The sequence below is a fragment of the Blennius ocellaris genome (genome assembly GCF_963422515.1).
Source record: "Blennius ocellaris genome assembly, chromosome: 17".
Classification (NCBI taxonomy): Eukaryota; Metazoa; Chordata; class Actinopteri; order Blenniiformes; family Blenniidae; genus Blennius; species Blennius ocellaris.
In genome coordinates this window covers 11,720,716-11,737,766 of record NC_137666.1, presented here as the reverse complement: position 1 = coordinate 11,737,766, position 17,051 = coordinate 11,720,716, and the positions used below count along the sequence as shown (strand labels likewise).

Below are 17,051 nucleotides of genomic sequence, written 5' to 3'. Positions count from 1 at the left end.
TGTTGTTTTTAGTTTTAGATCGAAGGACTCGGATGGGACAGACCCGATGAAGACAAAAGGTCACAGCTGATGTCACGGTTTCATCACTTTTACTGGCTGGAGTTAAAAAAACAAAACAAAAAACAGAAGCCTACATTTCCCACAATGCAAGTAAACAACCTCACGTGAGAGTCCTGCAGGTATGATGTAGGTTTGTAGGGCAGCCCTAAACTTAGCATTAGGGATTTGGAAGTTGGGTGAGCAACGCATTAAAACACATTACTTTAATTGAGGAGCATTTTTATTTATTTGCAATCAGTATTTGTTCCTTGTATGTAATTCTAGTTATACCCGAGTACAAATTACACCGTGCAATTTTGGTGGATATAAGTCGTTTAATTTAAAAATCAAAAAATTCCAGCTTTCAATCTAAATTTGTTTACCATAGTGTCAGTCCTGTCAATTTTAGTTTGTGTGCAAAAAAACAACAACTTAAACTTCGGTTTTGGTGAACCAGGGAAATGATGGGGGCTTAATTATGAAGGAAGCGTACAATTATTTGTCATCAATCGAAATTCCAGAAATTCGCAGAGGAAATCTATTCAGCCACAACAAAAACAAGCAAACTCCAATTTTTTTTAAAAATGACCTCGTTGGATGGGAATCCTTAATGCTAAATACTGTTATAAACTGTGGTTCCATTAGTAGTATAAGATGACCATCCTTGAAAACCACTGTGGCTTTTGCCTGCAACAAAAAACACAAAGGTCCACTGAGCTTGTACTGACTATAGACTTCCTATTCACATGCATTGAAGCTCAGTCCATTCATAAAATCAAGGACAACAGGAGTGCAAATGCGAACAGGCTTACGTAGTATCAGGGATTCATGACTCATTCTTGCGGTTCCCTTTTGTGTATTTCCCTTTCAAACTTTAACCCCTGGAGCACCACTCTGTCATAATTCCCCTTTAGGCCACATGTTACATAAGCTCTTCAGGGATGTTTCTACCTTTTACAACCCCAGTCATCGATGAAATATTATGTGATCCAAGGAAATACATGTAAGAAAACTTTACTTCAAGGATGAGGAGTCGACAAACGTTTTGTCCTTAAGGATTAAATACAAATCTTAATGAACAATCTTAATGAGACCCTTTTAAGCCTTTGAAGGGAGACTCATCAAAATACCTGCAAATGGAACATTTGAATCCCAGAGCGTGATTGAGGGATATTGCAAGACCTTAAAAGTTGAACAAAATGTGCGACTAAGCACCCTACTCTGCATTTTTTCTAATCAGTATTGAACGACCAGAATTAACATAAAACGTCTCTCATCTGGATGAATTTCTGACTGGATTCCAGTAAAAGGTTAGCGCCACTACTCTGTGATGCATCATTTGCATAAAATAACCCCAAATATGACTACTGAGAGACATTGGGTCAGTTTGTAAGGGAAAATAGTTTTAAGGGCTGAAACTTGGTTTCCTTTTTTTCATATTTTCAAGTTGAATACATCAATCAAGTGCAATGACTGAGAGGTAGCCACACTTTCGTGATAAATAAAGGGTTAATTAACAACAGAACACAATGCAAAGAGCCTTTAAGATTTTCACTGCTACTTTGACTTTTACACACAAATTGGATATAAATATCAGCACAACTTCTAAGCCTAAATATTTATGAAAACCACCCACTAAAGCTGCATAAAGCAGTTTCCAAAACAGTATAGGATTCATTGTGCTGGTTTAATAGGGCAACTAAACATACCCCATCTGTGATTGTAAAAAAAACCAAAAAAAACAAAGCGCATGCTTTCATTCCTTTGCATTATTTATTCATAATAGTCTATAACGTCTGATAAAATACACTTTGTTTACAAGTGCTGATTACTATATTACATTCACCCAGAGTTTAAATGGAGACAGAATGACACAGACATATTAAACAAATACACCTAGTGCCAAATATGACATTAAAAGAAAACAAAAAACGGTGGTGATTGCCCATGAGACCCCCTCCTCCCTTCCCGAGACAACCCTCGAACTGCTCTTCTAAACACAAGAGGCAACTTTAGTATAAAATGAATGGGGACCGCTGACTGCGTTACAGTTGGCTTTAACAAAGACTTCAGCTGCCTTTTGGGTGGTTTGTGATTCAATGTTGTTTTTTTCTTCTTCTTTTTTTTTTTTTTTGCTTGTCTCTTTATTCATTTATTTATAGTGCAATCTAGTCCCTAGCTATACATGAGTAAATACAGCATCCTAACATCACATTCAAACAAACAAAACCTAAATGTTTCGAGGGGAATAACAATATTTGTGCGAACAAAATCAGACTACTGGTGAGCGAGTTTCAGTGAAATTGCTATACTAAATATGGTGGGACACCCGTTATATTCTAGCTCCTCAGTCTGAAAACCCAGAACCCCCCCCCCCCCCCAATTCATGAACAAATACATTGACAAAGGAATTTGGAAGAAGCACCCAATTGGAAATGGTGCTTTGAAAAATTTAAAAATTACTTTGTCTGTATAAAGTCATGACACAAAATCGTGACACGAATGGGATACATAGACAATATCTTCATGGAAAAATATAGAGTGACGAGTTGTATGGAGAACCTGGTCCATACAGAATATCAGATACCTGGGCAGCTTCAATTAAAAAGTCAAGTTATTCCGTATGGTGGTCTGCCAGGTCGACACAACAATTATAGGAAAAAATGGACAGCCAATATATTATTATAGTAAATACCCTGTTGATTTGTCAAAACAATTAGCAAATAGACATTTTATATTAAAATATATTAATTAAAATATATTACTTTGATTAACTAGTCAAGACAATAAAAACAACTTTTGATTATTTTTGTTTTCTTTAAGGTGACTTTGGCATATTACCTTGGACATTAATTGCTATAAAACATGTCTGTTTTTCACCTCCAGGAGAATCTAAAATATATCTGATATATCTTTTTTTTTGTGTTGCCATAAACAAGAAGCTAGTTGAGGCAACACTACAAACTGGCCTTCATCTGCGTAACGTGGTAAACGCTCCTGTTGTTAATACATCATAAAAGGTGTAACAACAAGTGTGTTGTGCATCGTATACTTTCTGCACATGAATGCACATACCGAGCCATTCTCATACCACAGTAATAAAGGGCACATCTTTCATTTTGCTAGAGTGAAGTGTTGCACTCATCCTGATGACATTTGTACCTAATAATTTTGCGTGCTGTGCTACATCCATCTATGATTAGCATTGATTAAAGTTTCTCTCTAGTTCCTTTCCACAATAAAAATATTTTATAATAGACCAGATATGCTCAAGCACGATGTGCTGCACAAATAAGATAATAACTTCTACATCTAGGCAAATACCATAAATGAGTGAGTATGTACAGTGAGAAATTAATTATTTTCTCCATCTGCCTCAAGTGTTTTTTTGTAGTTTTTTTTTAACTTCTTTCCACTGCTGATCTATTTATACACAGAGAAACATGAAATCCGTCACTTCCCCAGAGGTCAGATATCTACAAACCAGCTTTTTGAGGGAGAAAACGCAGGTCTACAATGCAGGAAGTCGCAGGACCTTCACTAAAAATGTCAAAAGATCTGCTGAAGAGAACATAAAGGCCTTTTATATAAAGATGATTCTTTTCTCTCTCTCAAATGTATAAATTTAAGTGCTGTACACAGTCAAAACCTCATATCCAGATGGTTTTCAAGTGTTTCCTCTTGTAACGATGTGATGCGCAATCGTCAGGAGAGTTCTTTTTTTAAATAAAGTTATCATTCAAAAAAATCGTACATGTTTACTAAAACTATACAGCTTCTTTCTAATTAATAAATGAGTGTATTCAGTAATAAATGTACAGTTTTATATAAAATAGTTACGGTAAGTTGCACTTCCCTGCCACGTGAGCATAAAGCCAAATTGGAGGTACTCTACAACCAATGATTATCATCAGCACCCCCCCCCCCCTTTTTTTTTGTTGCCTGGAAACCATAACTGATTAGGCCCAACAATAAAAACTGTCAGTCTAAAGCACAACAGTCATTATGTTCTAAAAAAAATAACATTCATTTCCCTCCTTTAAAAAAAAAAACAAAAAACAAAAACTACACACACACACATTTAAATGCTTAAAAAAATATATCACACTAAATCTAACCGAGTGCAAACTTTGCCAGGTTATAGATTCCTCGCCTATCTGACAGACCGCTTATTTGATTAAAAAAAGTTGGGCATTACTTTCACACAATTGCACAGAACTGCTTCTCTTGAATGTTTGTAGAAAAACAAGACCGTCCAGTGAAAATTCTTGCTTTTCCCAACCTCGCGCTGCTTGTGAAGCCTGGAGCACGACTGACAAGTCATCTTGTGCCAAGTCGAAATAACCTGCGCCTGATTTGGGCCTCAATTAAACAAGTCAAAAGGAGTTGCATTCATCACTTTCGTATCATCGTACCACTAAACAGGACACGCACAGTTTTGAGGGGCCGATACAGTCGTCGTGGCAAAAAGCGCCACACCCTTTGCACATGATCATGGCCTTGAGGCGGCAGTAGCATTTTGACTGGACGTCCTCCATGTTGGAGCCCTCCATGAATGACTGTTCGGGCGAGGGCTCTCCCTGGCCGCCGTGGTCTAACGTGTGGCCGGCCGGTATGGTGGTGACGGTCACCGAGAACGACATGACGCTTCCGTGGACGCTGCTGGGATCGGCTTCTGCCGAGGACGCGGAAGAGCCGGTGACGGCAGTGCTGTGGTTCAAAGTCTGAGGTACGGACATGCTGATGGTGCCGCCGTAGCACGGCGCCGCCACGGGCTCCTGATTATCCAGCGTCCTCTGGGTTTGAAAGGCAGCCGGCCGCTGCTGGCCGGGGTCCGCGTGGCTAAGATATGGCTCGAAGTTTCCTTGATTACTATTGCAGGGCTCGAGGTGCCTGCGGTGTGGCTGAGAAGGAGAGCTGGTGTCGCTTGCTGCATTATCCTCTGATCGAGGCTCAGTCTTAATGCCAGGGCAATTCTGAAAGCTCGCCGTTTCTTCAGACTTGGTTATCGAGTGTCCTTGATGCTCCGTTTTCACCGCAGAAACGGATGAAAAAACATTCCGGGTTGCGCCTTCTTCATTCGCCATCTCCTCTCCCGCTGGGCTTTCCGTTTTTAAACTGGACGTGTTTGGGATGAGGGCCAGATGCAGTCTTCTGCTCTCCGGCCCTCGACCGTAAGTGGAAACGTTGAGCAGGTAATGTCCTGTCATGGCAGGCCTGGGCATCCTCTTTCTACCCAAAAAGCCAACAGAAATCCTAGATTTGTCCTGACATTCCCCTGAATGCATCAGTTGATGCACTTTGTACTGAGGCGGTTGAGGCCTGACACATGCATAAGGCTGGCTCTGCTGGGCTTTCCTCTGCATGAGGGCCTGAAGGATTTGTTCCTGACTCTCCTTGTCAGGAAGTTCCCTGTGATGTTTTGCGTACTCGGAGAGAGCTGCAACTCGCCCTGCTGCAGCAACTTGCTGTGGCGTCTGCTTATCGGCTCTGTGCTCACCAGAATAGGACGTCTTCCCTTTATAACCGGCGGGTACAGTTGAGGTCTTAGCTTCTCCCTTGGTGAGGGGTTTAGGGAGGATCTGCTCCAGCGGAACCTCTTTGCCCTGCAGGAGCTGAGTGACCAGCGGGTTGTTTGCAGGGATGCAGGAGCTAGTTCTGCTTGATGATCCAGCAGTCGATGGGGTTTCCTGTACATTTGGAGCAGGCGTGGATGAAAGTTGAATTGAAGCATTGGGACTCTTTTGAATGCCAACACATTCAGCTGGATGACCTCTCTGTTTGTCCTCAGCTTGGCTCGTGTTACATGTTTGAGACTGGTTGGGGCTAAGGTGACCAAGAGAGCCCACTGAGGATGGCGCAGGCGTACTGCTGTTACCGCTGGTGGCTGGTATCCTGCCAGAGGCCTGAGGGGACGTCGAGTTGGGACTGGGAGACGGAGTCTGCTCCCTGCTGCCTCCGCCTGGCCCGGGTCCTGCCACGGCCCCTTTCAAAGCGGACGATATTGCCGCCGCTGCAGCTCGCTGTGCCCGAGCAAACTGAGCTTTGGCTTTGATGTCAGCCAGTGTGCGAGCGCCAGTGCGACCTGGACTGCTGAGAGGGCTCGCGAGGGGAGTCCTTGGTGAGACTTGACTCGGTGATACGGGAATGGGAAGAATTCGTGACACTGGGATCTGCAACGTGAACAAAAACATGTTGAAAATTATTCCCAGACATGCACATGTCAAATAATGGATTGAGGTTTTTTTTTTAACCCACATAGCTGACCACCTCTGTATCACCCTCATAGCTACAACTCACTACTGTATGAAATTCCAAGTATTTACTAAGGAAGTTAGTAGCTTCAACCAGACCAGTTTTATACAAAGCTGCAACTTCATAAGATAAATCAGAAGACACATATAGTTAAAATTGTAGCCTTACCTTGAGTGGTGGAACGCGCTGATTCGCTGTTGGACTTGGTGTCGCAGGGCTGGAGATGGATGACGGTGAGGGCGATACGGAGGAGACAGACGACACGGAGGACACCGAGGACATGCGGGGTCTTTTCTCTGGTGTCAGTTCGCCCTCGGTTTCACTGAGAGACTTCCTTTTCAGTGGCTCTGAAGGTCCGCTGGGCTCAGAGATGACATCTTCATTCTCCACAGCAGGTTTAGCCACAGACATCGGCTGATCCTCCTTCGGATCAGAACCAGTCTTTGGTGGAGGGCTTTCCTTCACCGGCAAAGGAGGAAGTTCGGTTTTATCCTCCTTCACCTGTTCCTTTTTCTCTTTTTCAGGCAGGGGACACACTGAAGCTTTATCAGTGCGTCTGTCAACTTCTGCTGTTCTTCCTGCAGGTGTGTGTCCAGACTGTGCCATTGTGCTCAACTTGCGATCCTCAGCGTACTGAGCGCGCCGCGTCTTCATGGGCTCAGTGGCGGGGCCTGGCAGTGCCTTCGGAGGCTGCTGTGACGACGTCTGTGTTGTCTTCGTGTCTTTAGCGACCACGTCAGTCTTGCGGCTGTCCTTGTTACACTTGGTTTCCTCTGCCGCTTGAGCGACAGGCCCCATCTGATGACGGGGGGACTGGGGCCGGGCAGACTCCTGATTCACATCAGCCTTTGTCAGCTCTTTGGATTCCTCATAGCTGATCCCCGAACTGTGCAGAAAGAAAGAAAGAAAGAAAGAAGAGGGGCAAAGACAAAGAAATAAGTCCATTAATGACATTTCTGACAGTGATTCATAAAACACTCAGCTTTCAGAGTAAAAATATACTGTGTTGGTTACTTTGATTCATTTTTATGGAAATCATCAACATTCATATTGACATAGGGAATACCTTTTTTTAATGAATGAGCATAAAACTCCTGTATTTAATGTCATGTCATCTTATTACTCTGTCATTAATCCAAACACTCCAAATGTTAATGAATTGCAGTTATAAAATTAAATAATCTACACTACCAGGGTTTTTTCTTTTTTAATTCATTTAAAACTGAATTACAGTGGTACATGAATACATTATCTGAAATTGAATCAGACGTTGGAACCTACTTTTCCCCGTAATAGTTTTCAAAGAAAGCCTCCTTCCAGAGCTCAACTTTCTTTTCCTTTTCGATTTCTTGACGCATTCGAAGCTGCAGCTCAGGAGTAAATTCCCCTGTGGGGTAAGAAGGCATACATTGTTAATCACTGAAAATAAACCCTTGTATTAACTCTTATTCAGAGATGAATACTGTTATCATGTAGAAACTGTTGAACTGACCCTCAGCCAGTCTCTCCTTCCACGACTGAGCTGCTGATGTGAAGAACTCATTGTTTAAGGCAGAGCTAGTGACCTTCAGAAGGCCGTCCAAGCAAGCCTAGGGAGAGAAGCCACAATGTTATGACTAACATCCTGACAATCACCATCACTGCATCAGTGCAATGATGTCTGGTTTGCATTCTTAATGTAAAATGTAAAGGGGTACACCTAGAATCAGTTGAAAAAGAAATAGCTTACAACATCGTCTGCAGAAAATGAGAAATAGCTCATCCTACTAAATGATCGGTGAAAAAACCCCCCATTATTTTCCAAGTATAAAACCAGAAATTTTAAAGCACCTGCCGGTCGACCTCAGGCAGAAGTTTGAGCAGCTTCTGTTGGCAGTCAGGAGGCAACACAGAGAAGGTGTGCTTGTTGATGAGCGCTCGCAGGTTGGTGTTAACCAGAATAGAGTCCGGTGTCTCCACATCAATTTTGCACTTGGTTCTCTTTATCTGCCCTGGAACACCAAACATTGGAATCATTTAGGTTTGAGGGACGACAGCTGAATAAATGTAGCAAACTTTGTACAAATGGTGGAGTACTGTACGATATAACATCAACAAAAGATGGAGCCATCTAACCATCAATTTTCTTTCACAACACAATTATGAACTATTAAAAGTCACCAACTAACCTAACTTAATAAGCATGTTCAGTGGAAGGAAACCCACAGAGGCCCTTTGTGTGTGGCCGCACAGTGTTGGTCAGTGTCTCTGAAATCATTTTACTTAAAAAAACAACCACAAAACAAGCATTGTTGCCATTTGAAACTTTACTTGATTAAGAATGAATGGAAGATTTGCTTGGGATAATTTTGAGCGGTGCTTTTTATTATAAACATTAGAAGCTTTGGCTGCGTCCTTCCAGGGTCACCCCAGCAGATTGCAGGTTTTATGCTGGATGACAGAAGCTGAGCCGTTGGGGGTATCAGGGAGGCCATGTTCAGGGATACGCAGGGACCCAGAAAACCAAAGATGAACATTTAACAGCCAGGGTGAGTCTGATATAAAATAAACCGAGACATATTGTTATATATTCTGGGCACTAATAAAAACTCAAAAAAAGAACATGCTAACCCAATATCCTAAACTATCTGCCTTCACACACACACTGCATGATTTCTGTGGTCTTTTGAAAACACAGGAAGACTTTATTTGAACTGACCTCTTTTGTTTTTCTATCAGTCATTTATCCATCCATGACCTCATCTTCTCAGTTATCCTTTATATTTAGTTTTATAAAAAAACATTATCTTCTCTTTCTATGCGCTTTCTAATGAATACACTTGTAACAAGTAATTTATACTCACTTACATAAACTGAAGTATCTGTCTGACTTACCTGCACTGAGCCGACTTGACCTCTGGGAAACCTTCCTGGGTACGACCGGGTGGCATAAATCTATTCAAACAGACAAGGAAGAGCTGAAAGGAAAACTGGATAAATGCAGGACCGACATCTGACTGCTGCAGTTTCCACGTTAATGCTGCCAATTACATGAGTCACATTTGGCTGGTGAAGATACAAATCCCTTTTTGTTCTCGAGCTACAAGAGTCCAAGAATAATTGAACAATACTGGAGGACCGCATCAATAAGAGTCATTTAGTAGTACAATGCAGTGTGTAATGTGATGCGATGAACTCTTGTAGAATATCGAAACAGAACGAATTCAGGTCTCACTTCTCGGAGCTAAATACAGATAAACCGTATGAAACAGCACATAACACAGATGAGTGATTTATTGTGGAATAGTTGCCACCTACCAGTTTTTGATGTAATGTTATCTGCCATATCTTTGATGGTCTTCAGAAGCAGTCTCGGACTGGAGGCTGTTGGCATCCCTCCTTGTCTGCGCTGGTTTCTCTGCTGCTGCTGCTTCAAGGCCTTAAAGACAAGCAAAACAAGGAGGCAACAATGCCATGAGAAAGAGAGACAGTGAATATGCGTAACCCTCTGTTTGCCTGCAACCGCTCCTCTGGGGCCCCTTGCATGGTTAAATAACAGTGCAGCAATGCAACATAGATTGCATAACACAAGCAAAAACTCAACTCTATGATCACCTCAAACACATTGTCAAAAAAAAATAAAAAATCTCAGAAAAGAATGCAGGAAATTCCCACAGTGCTATGCTGTGTAAGTAAAATACATTAAAAAAAAATCTTTCTCGCTATAATATTTTAACATTTGAGTAAAATAGCTATGCGGTAGTGTTCCTAAAATACAAATTGGTCCTTTGGAGCTGAGAATTCTTCACCAGCACAGATGGAGTGAATTACAATCTGTGCAATCAAATTAAATATAATCAAATAAAACACAAAGGAGGCAAAGCAGCCAAAAGAAAAATGCTAAATTGGTGTATTATGAGAACATTAATACTTTATAACAAGCACTTTCGTTGATGCCCCATTGTTTTAAATAATCAGAATAAGATGTTGAGTGAGAAGGAAGGAAGGAAGAAAGAAAGAAAGAAAGAAAGAAAGAAAGAAAGAAAGAAAGAAAGAAAGAAAGAAAGAAAGAAAGAAAGAAAGAAAGAAAGAAAGAAAGAAAGAAAGAAAGAAAGAAAGAAAGAAAGAAAGAAAGAAAGAAAGAAAGAAAGAAAGAAAGAAAGAAAGAAAGAAAGAAAGAAAGAAAGAAAGAAAGAAAGAAAGAAAGAAAGAAAGAAAGAAAGAAAGAAAGAAAGAAAGAAAGACAGACAGACAGACAGACAGACAGACAGACAGACAGACAGACAGACAGACAGACAGACAGACAGACAGACAGACAGACAGACAGACAGACAGACAGACAGACAGACAGACAGACAGACAGACAGACAGACAGACGTCTGTCGTGACCCATTGACCACAAGCTAACTAGCCTAGCCAACACGATGCGCCGTGTTTCTTCTTTACTTCCTCTCTGGTCAGTGTTTGTTTCCGGCCACAGTGCCCCCAAACGAGCAGCTGTTGTAATTGCGTGATAATTTCCAGGCGGTTTCGTCCGGTCTCAAACATGAACGTCACCTGAACTAAATGAAGGTGTGAAAGTTCAACGCCCTTGTCCTTGTACAAACAGTGATGCCTCAACTACGCGTCTATGATAATACACGGAAATTTAAGACATGAGGAAATGGAGAGATTGTTTCCAGTACCTGTTTCAGTGCTTTCTTGCTGTGTTTCTGTGAGGGAGAGATGATCTTACTGGTGGGGACAGACGGCGACGAGCATCGGGGTTGAGGAGACGACGGCTGTGATTGCAGCTTGGAGGGAACTACGAGATAGAGAAGCAAAAGAAGACAAAACAGATGTTTCAATATACATTTCCTGAGGGCGGTGTGCAGACTTTATAACACTGAGCTATTGTTTTGATGAAACTGAAGCCAATTTCACACACAAAAGAACAGATTACATTACCCGGCTAAAATATTATATTACTGAAAATCCTGTTCGGGGCCACTCATCTTTTTCTCTCTGACACCTATTTCTAATAAAACAGCTTCTGCACACAGCGTTGCAGTTTTGCTTGTTTCTTCCTCAGTAACATCTCATTTGCATTTGACTTTGTGCTTCTTTGCATTGATTATTTCAGAAATAAACTACATCGAAGTCCTCCTACTCAGCTGTGCACCAAGGTTATTTTCGTTGGCAGTTTCTAACTTGTGCATAATAAGGAAGTAGTCATGGGTCATGGGTGAGAAAATACCGTTTCCTGTTTAAACTGTCACTTAAAATCGGCAAGTGAGAAAGAGAAATAATTAAGAGTCAGCTAGAGATCAGTTCGAGGAAAAAACAAAATAATTGGCACTTGATGAAAAGCTCATTCATTGAAATTTGCAATCAGGCACAATCGTGTGTGTGCTATTTACAATAAAGCAGAACTTTAACCCTGTGGATAAACACAAAAGAGCAACTATGTGCCGCCTGCAGCCTTTCTATTGACAGTTACTGGGAGATACACAATTTTGCTTGAAGATAGAAACCCACCTTTTGCTATGACCATGTTTGTCGCTCAGTGCATCCCAGGTAAAAGTCTATGATGAGATGTTTTAATCTTTATGCTTGTGGTTAAGCCACTTTCCCTGAGCTTCTCTTGTGTACAGCTACCTCAACTGGCTTCCTGTGTTTCTGCAGCAACTTGCAACAGCTGAGAAAGGGCGTTTACTCATTTTGACATAATATGAGGGAACCAATCAGCACAAGTCAGGCAAAAAATTAACCAAGCATTTTTTTTCTTGTCTAACCTTTAGACTGGAACTGAACTAAGAAAAAGGGTAATGTGAGCTAGAAAAAGCTGCAAGAGCTCCTTTAAAACCTATGTATTCATTTTTGTAATCACTTAATGCAAAGCACAAGAGATTTAACAGAGAAAAGAGCTGTTTTTTTTTAACCCTGCATGCCCGTGTTTCCATATTGCTGCTGCTGGAAATGTGAATTTCTCTTGGAGATCATTAATGTATTTATCTATCTATCTATCTATCTATCTATCTTAATTAAACACCAGCTATATGGTTGGAGTCGTTTCCCTCTGCTGCAGAATTGTTTGGGAGTCAATCGGAACTTACATGTTTGACAAAAAGCATTAGATTACACCAGCCGAAATGCAAGTAGTGTAATTAAATTTAGGCTTCAAAGCCACATTGACTGAACATAAGCTATACATGCACAGAACCATCATGAAGCAAAGTAGATGCAGATATTACAAATACAAAAAAAAAATTTCCGATAGTGACACTTCACAGTGTATGCAGTGAATTGTGCTCTTTGATAAAAACCGAGCAAAAACAATCAAAAGAACAACGCGAGCACATCCGTCCACTCCACTGCGATCGATGAACCTTGCCCGAGGAAGCCACATTGAGTTATGTGGTCAACTACCAACTGGTTTTTATTAAAGCTCCATTCTGTGCACAATACCTCTTCGCATCCATCGCCCTTTCCTACCCTCCGGAGTGATGGCACCACCGTTGTTTTCTGAGCTTCGGGAGTCGGAAAGATTATCACTGCTCTCCTCGGAGCCCTCTTCCGATAGCTCTTTCACCACATCCGAGATGCCCTTCTGCAGGAGAAAGAGCACATACTATATATTACAGAGTAGGAAAAGTGGCCAAGCAGAGATGAATCAGAAAAATATTTCCCTGTGGTGTATTCAACCACATCACAGACAAACACCTTTCACTCACAGCATGCATAAGGCGCTGAAACACATTTCTGTTTTGTGAACCTGGCATATATGCTCTGAGTATCTTCCTATTCAACTATGTCCACAGGCCAAAAAACTCACAGCTTTTCCTTTTTTTATTGAACTTCGTCCATTTTATCTCTTTGATTACAGGCTCGGTAATGCATTCTGTCAAACTAACCTTTAATGTATAGACTCCCATCCTGCCTGGAACTTTATAAAAGATCCCCTCTTCACCACGGGAATTTGTGTGCAGCATCGCATTCAGACATGCCAGCGGCGAGGTTCCACTGGATCATGAGAGAAAAATGTAAATTACACATCTGCTCTCAAATAAATAAGGCAGCTGGAGGGAAAGAACCAATAATAAAAGACACAGGAGGGATAAAGGCTGGTCTGATATCTGAAGAGACACTGCCAACATGCATCAGGAACATGTACGCGAGTTTAGATCAGGTTCACACCTGCGTCGGGTCAGGAGGAAATATACTTTGTTTTATGTGGAATCAGTTGCGTACATTTAACCAAAAACTTCTCTGATCGTCGTCAGTCACTGCACTGATGGTCTAGTGCATAAAATGCGTCGCATGCAAAAAGAAAATCCAGCTGTGAGCAAAAATAATTCTTTCTTGTGCGTCTTGTATTGGACCTAGTTTGCTCACTGTAACATGCACCGGAGTTGTGAGCAAAGAAACTCACCAAGTTAAAGCAATAATTGAGTGACACATGTTCATTCGTTCCACTGTTGTATCCCCGGAGTTCACGATGATGGAAAATACTAGTAAATCGGAATTTTCTTGTGGATATATATATATACATTTAGGAGACTACAGGAGCTTTTATGCAACCAAACCTAGGACATGTTATTGTTAATAACATGCAAAAGGTAGTTCCAAAATAGCAGTGCAGTGAGTTGGTTAAAATAAGGGGTGGGGAGGCTAGCTTTTCCTTACCTTCTGGATGAGAACAGTGACATTGAAACGAAAAGAAATGAAACAATCATTATCAAATGATTCAAATATTTGTGACTATATAAACAAAAGAGCACACGGTGTGAGCAGTTGAGAACTGAGGAGGAAAGGCCGTGTTGTTGCCTCGCTCACTAAATGTCTCCTACGTGAACGCTTGTAAAACTTACGATGCCACAAACATGCTTACCTTATTTCCTTAAGCCTTTCTCTTTGGATCACCTGCAAGATTTCTTTATGGCTCATCGGTGTATTAGGATACTTCTCCAAAACCTAGAACAACAAAATAAAGGTTATTGAAAAGGTGCTCAATGAAAATTAACATAAAAGTGTTATCTCCACACGACTTCAGCAGCATTAAAGACAGACTGTTCATTATCTCTTCCCACTTTAAGCATGTAAAAGTCACAAACAAGATTCTATACAAGCTGTGTGATTAGACGTACGGTAGAGCAACGCCATGAGCATATTGGAAGAAAATCACATGTGCCATAGTCAAATCTTTACATACAATTTTATTCAATTTCAGGGTTTTAAAGACAACCCCAGCAACAGCAGACTACATTTGACAGGGCACAATCTCATGCCTTGAGGCAATTTTAGATCAACAGATTAACCTTGAATGCATGTTTTTGTACTGTCGTGGGAAATCGTACAAAACCCATGCATGCACAGAACATACAAACTGCACGGTAAGGCACATAAGTTGGTAACAGAACTGGGGATTCTTGTTGCATTGCAGAAAGGTATAAACTGTGCACCTGGCAATGTAGTGAACGATTAACCTAGAAAGCCTGTTTGGATCTAGAGTGCATGTTTTTTGACATAACTGGGTGGATTCATGTGTTTAATAGAGGAATAGCCAGCATGTGGCACATTTTACGAGTAGAAAGGTTTAAGTTTGTAACAAAAGTGGTAAGGGGAGGAATACATTTTGTCCTCAGATTACACATTTCCATTGAATCCTGTAGTCTCATTTTACTTGACGCCATTTGTTATTTTCTCTTCATTCTTTGGTTATTTTCAAGCGTTTTCAAGTTTTTTCATTTGATTTGTTTTTCCTCTTTCTGGTTCGCTAAAACAAACAAACCCTGTACAATTCCATACCAGCCTGAGATTACTGCTCCACTTTGCTGTCCAAATGAGACAAATTACTGCAAAATTATACTTAACAGGAGTTCTCAACCTGGGTAGCGCCCCCATAACTGCATGGATTAGCGCAAATATCTGCACTGACTGCCTGCCTACAATCGTGCTGGTAATAAATACCAGGTGGTTCACTCCTGAGGTCTAACTTTCACATGTGGTTGGGGTAATGTCATTGTAAGCAGCCCTGCCATATGTTATGACATGAACAAGGAATGTTGTGAGATGTCACATACTTTACATGCTTATGGTCCCTAAATGAAAAAAACAAAACATGTCAGCAAATATATACCACAGTATAATAATATAAAAAATAATTAACAGTGTAGCTATTAAAAAAGAGCAGTGTCTTGCTTTCATTTTAATTCGAACATTGTGTAGATTCCTTTAATCCCTTTTGCATTTTAACTGACATCTAAGACAACTGTAACTTCATAGTTTATAAACTTCTAAATTATTATTATATATGCATCCAGTGAGCCACGTCATGTCAGCAAACTGCGGAGATGTGAGTGATTTGGTAAAACTAGTGCATCACTTGACAACAGATGTCCATGCGTGCAACAGATTAAGAGCATTGTGAGGCTGTGGGTGGGAGTTTTGACATATTGTACACACTAGCATGCTACGACAGACGGCTAGCTCTCGTGCTACATGCTAACTTTCGTCTATCCTGTCGCCTCGAGCTGTCACGCCGCGGATTAGCTTTGTCATCTCATTTGTTATTCACCAACACAAGTGGGCGTCGGTTTATCGTGTGCTTAGGACGTTTGGTTGCGTTTTGCTTGCCGCGAAAACAAACTTGTTGACGGGCTGAGTTGCGTTAGCCGCGGCGAGCTAATGCTACCCAACATGACTGCTTCTCGGTGACTTCACGAGACTTCAAACCGTCCACGCGCAGCGGGCGTGCAGGCGTGTTTGGGCTGCAACATAGCCTGGCATTGTTAAATTCCTGCATTTTTAAAGCAGGCAGGAAGGTGAAGGGGGAGCGACGCGGCTAAAGTGACAGCTTGCAAACCGTGAGCACAAGGCCTCCGCGCGCTGTACGCAACATCTTCCCCAGCAGGTCATGAACTCATAAACACAGTTGTACAAGTGGGAGCGCTCAAGGAAAACAACCACAACAAACGGCAGGTTGTGGCGGAAAAAACACACACACATACGAGAGTACCGTTTTGGCGGCTTCGGCCCACGTCCTCCCCTTCTTCTTCTTCTGTCGCTCCCTCATTGTGGACGTCCTGTTTGAGGAGCAGTGTTAAACGTGTCCGCTTCAGTTGAAATGTTGCATTTAGTTACCGCGTAAGATCCACTCCGTCTGCCATGTTGGACTTACTGTAAAGAGTCACGTGACTGGGGGGGGGGGGAGACGTCATCTCACTGTATATAAATACCTGTCATGTCCCGTCTGCAGCTCTCCACGCGTGTATTTACACCATGCTGTCAACTGCGATCACGATCAAGAGTTTTTCGAGAAAGGCTGCAACACGAAACGCAGCTCCAGATACCACTTGAGTGTGTTCGTTTATTTCCATATGTAAGCAAATGGCCTTTGCACAAGTTCACGACTATGAAAAAAATAAGGCAGCTAATCAAGAGAGAGCACTGCAAGCTTCCTTCACATTGTTTTTTGGCTCACAATTACAATTGGCAAGAAATCGAAGCAACAATTCATCAAGCGTACAGGATAAACTAGTGCAGTCCACCCCCCCCCCCCCCCCCCACCCCCCCCCCCCCACACACGCACACACACACACACATTTACATACACACCCCTCCACTGTTGAGGCAACAAAACGGTATTGTAAATGAAAGACATGTTGCCATTGGATCAAAATAGTTTCAAGCGTTGGGCACGACTTGTATAGATATTTTGGCCACGTTAAGTAAAAGAAAATTATTATACAGTTTTTTTGCTTTGTTAAAATGTCAAAAATAAAGACAGCGATAAAGTG

At 41.5% G+C, this 17,051-nt stretch overlaps 1 protein-coding gene across 3 annotated transcripts; it reads right to left on the bottom strand.

The window, feature by feature from the left end:
* Positions 1-1,821: 1,821 nt before the first annotated feature.
* Positions 1,822-16,544, bottom strand: asxl2 (ASXL transcriptional regulator 2). 3 transcript variants are annotated; one of them, XM_080512368.1, is made up of 13 exons: positions 16,491-16,544; positions 16,271-16,337; positions 14,144-14,226; positions 13,167-13,275; positions 12,721-12,862; positions 10,959-11,077; positions 9,592-9,712; positions 9,169-9,228; positions 8,125-8,285; positions 7,787-7,883; positions 7,576-7,681; positions 6,463-7,180; positions 1,822-6,212 (listed from the first exon to the last, which is right to left on the bottom strand). In XM_080512368.1, the coding sequence occupies exons 2-13, from the start codon at positions 16,325-16,327 to the stop codon at positions 4,446-4,448; spliced, it is 3,540 nt and encodes a 1,179-aa protein (XP_080368494.1). In that variant the 5' UTR covers positions 16,328-16,337; positions 16,491-16,544; the 3' UTR covers positions 1,822-4,445. The 3 variants fall into 3 exon arrangements, with proteins under 3 accessions (XP_080368494.1, XP_080368495.1, XP_080368496.1); XM_080512369.1 differs by lacking the exon at positions 16,491-16,544 and adding an exon at positions 16,433-16,440; XM_080512370.1 differs by lacking the exon at positions 16,491-16,544 and adding an exon at positions 16,396-16,414.
* Positions 16,545-17,051: the final 507 nt, after the last annotated feature.

What these genes read in the sequence shown, in the direction of transcription:
- asxl2 (XM_080512368.1), bottom strand. Translation starts at nt 16,327, where the DNA reads ATGAGGGAGCGACAGAAGAAGAAGAAGGGGAGGACGTGGGCCGAAGCC. An exon ending in TGGGAGTCTATACATTAAAG is followed by an intron (nt 12,863 to 13,166) that starts GTTAGTTTGACA and finishes TTTCTCCTGCAG; the next exon opens with AAGGGCATCTCGGATGTGGT. An exon ending in GAAGGAGAGACTGGCTGAGG is followed by an intron (nt 7,682 to 7,786) that starts GTCAGTTCAACA and finishes CTTACCCCACAG; the next exon opens with GGGAATTTACTCCTGAGCTG.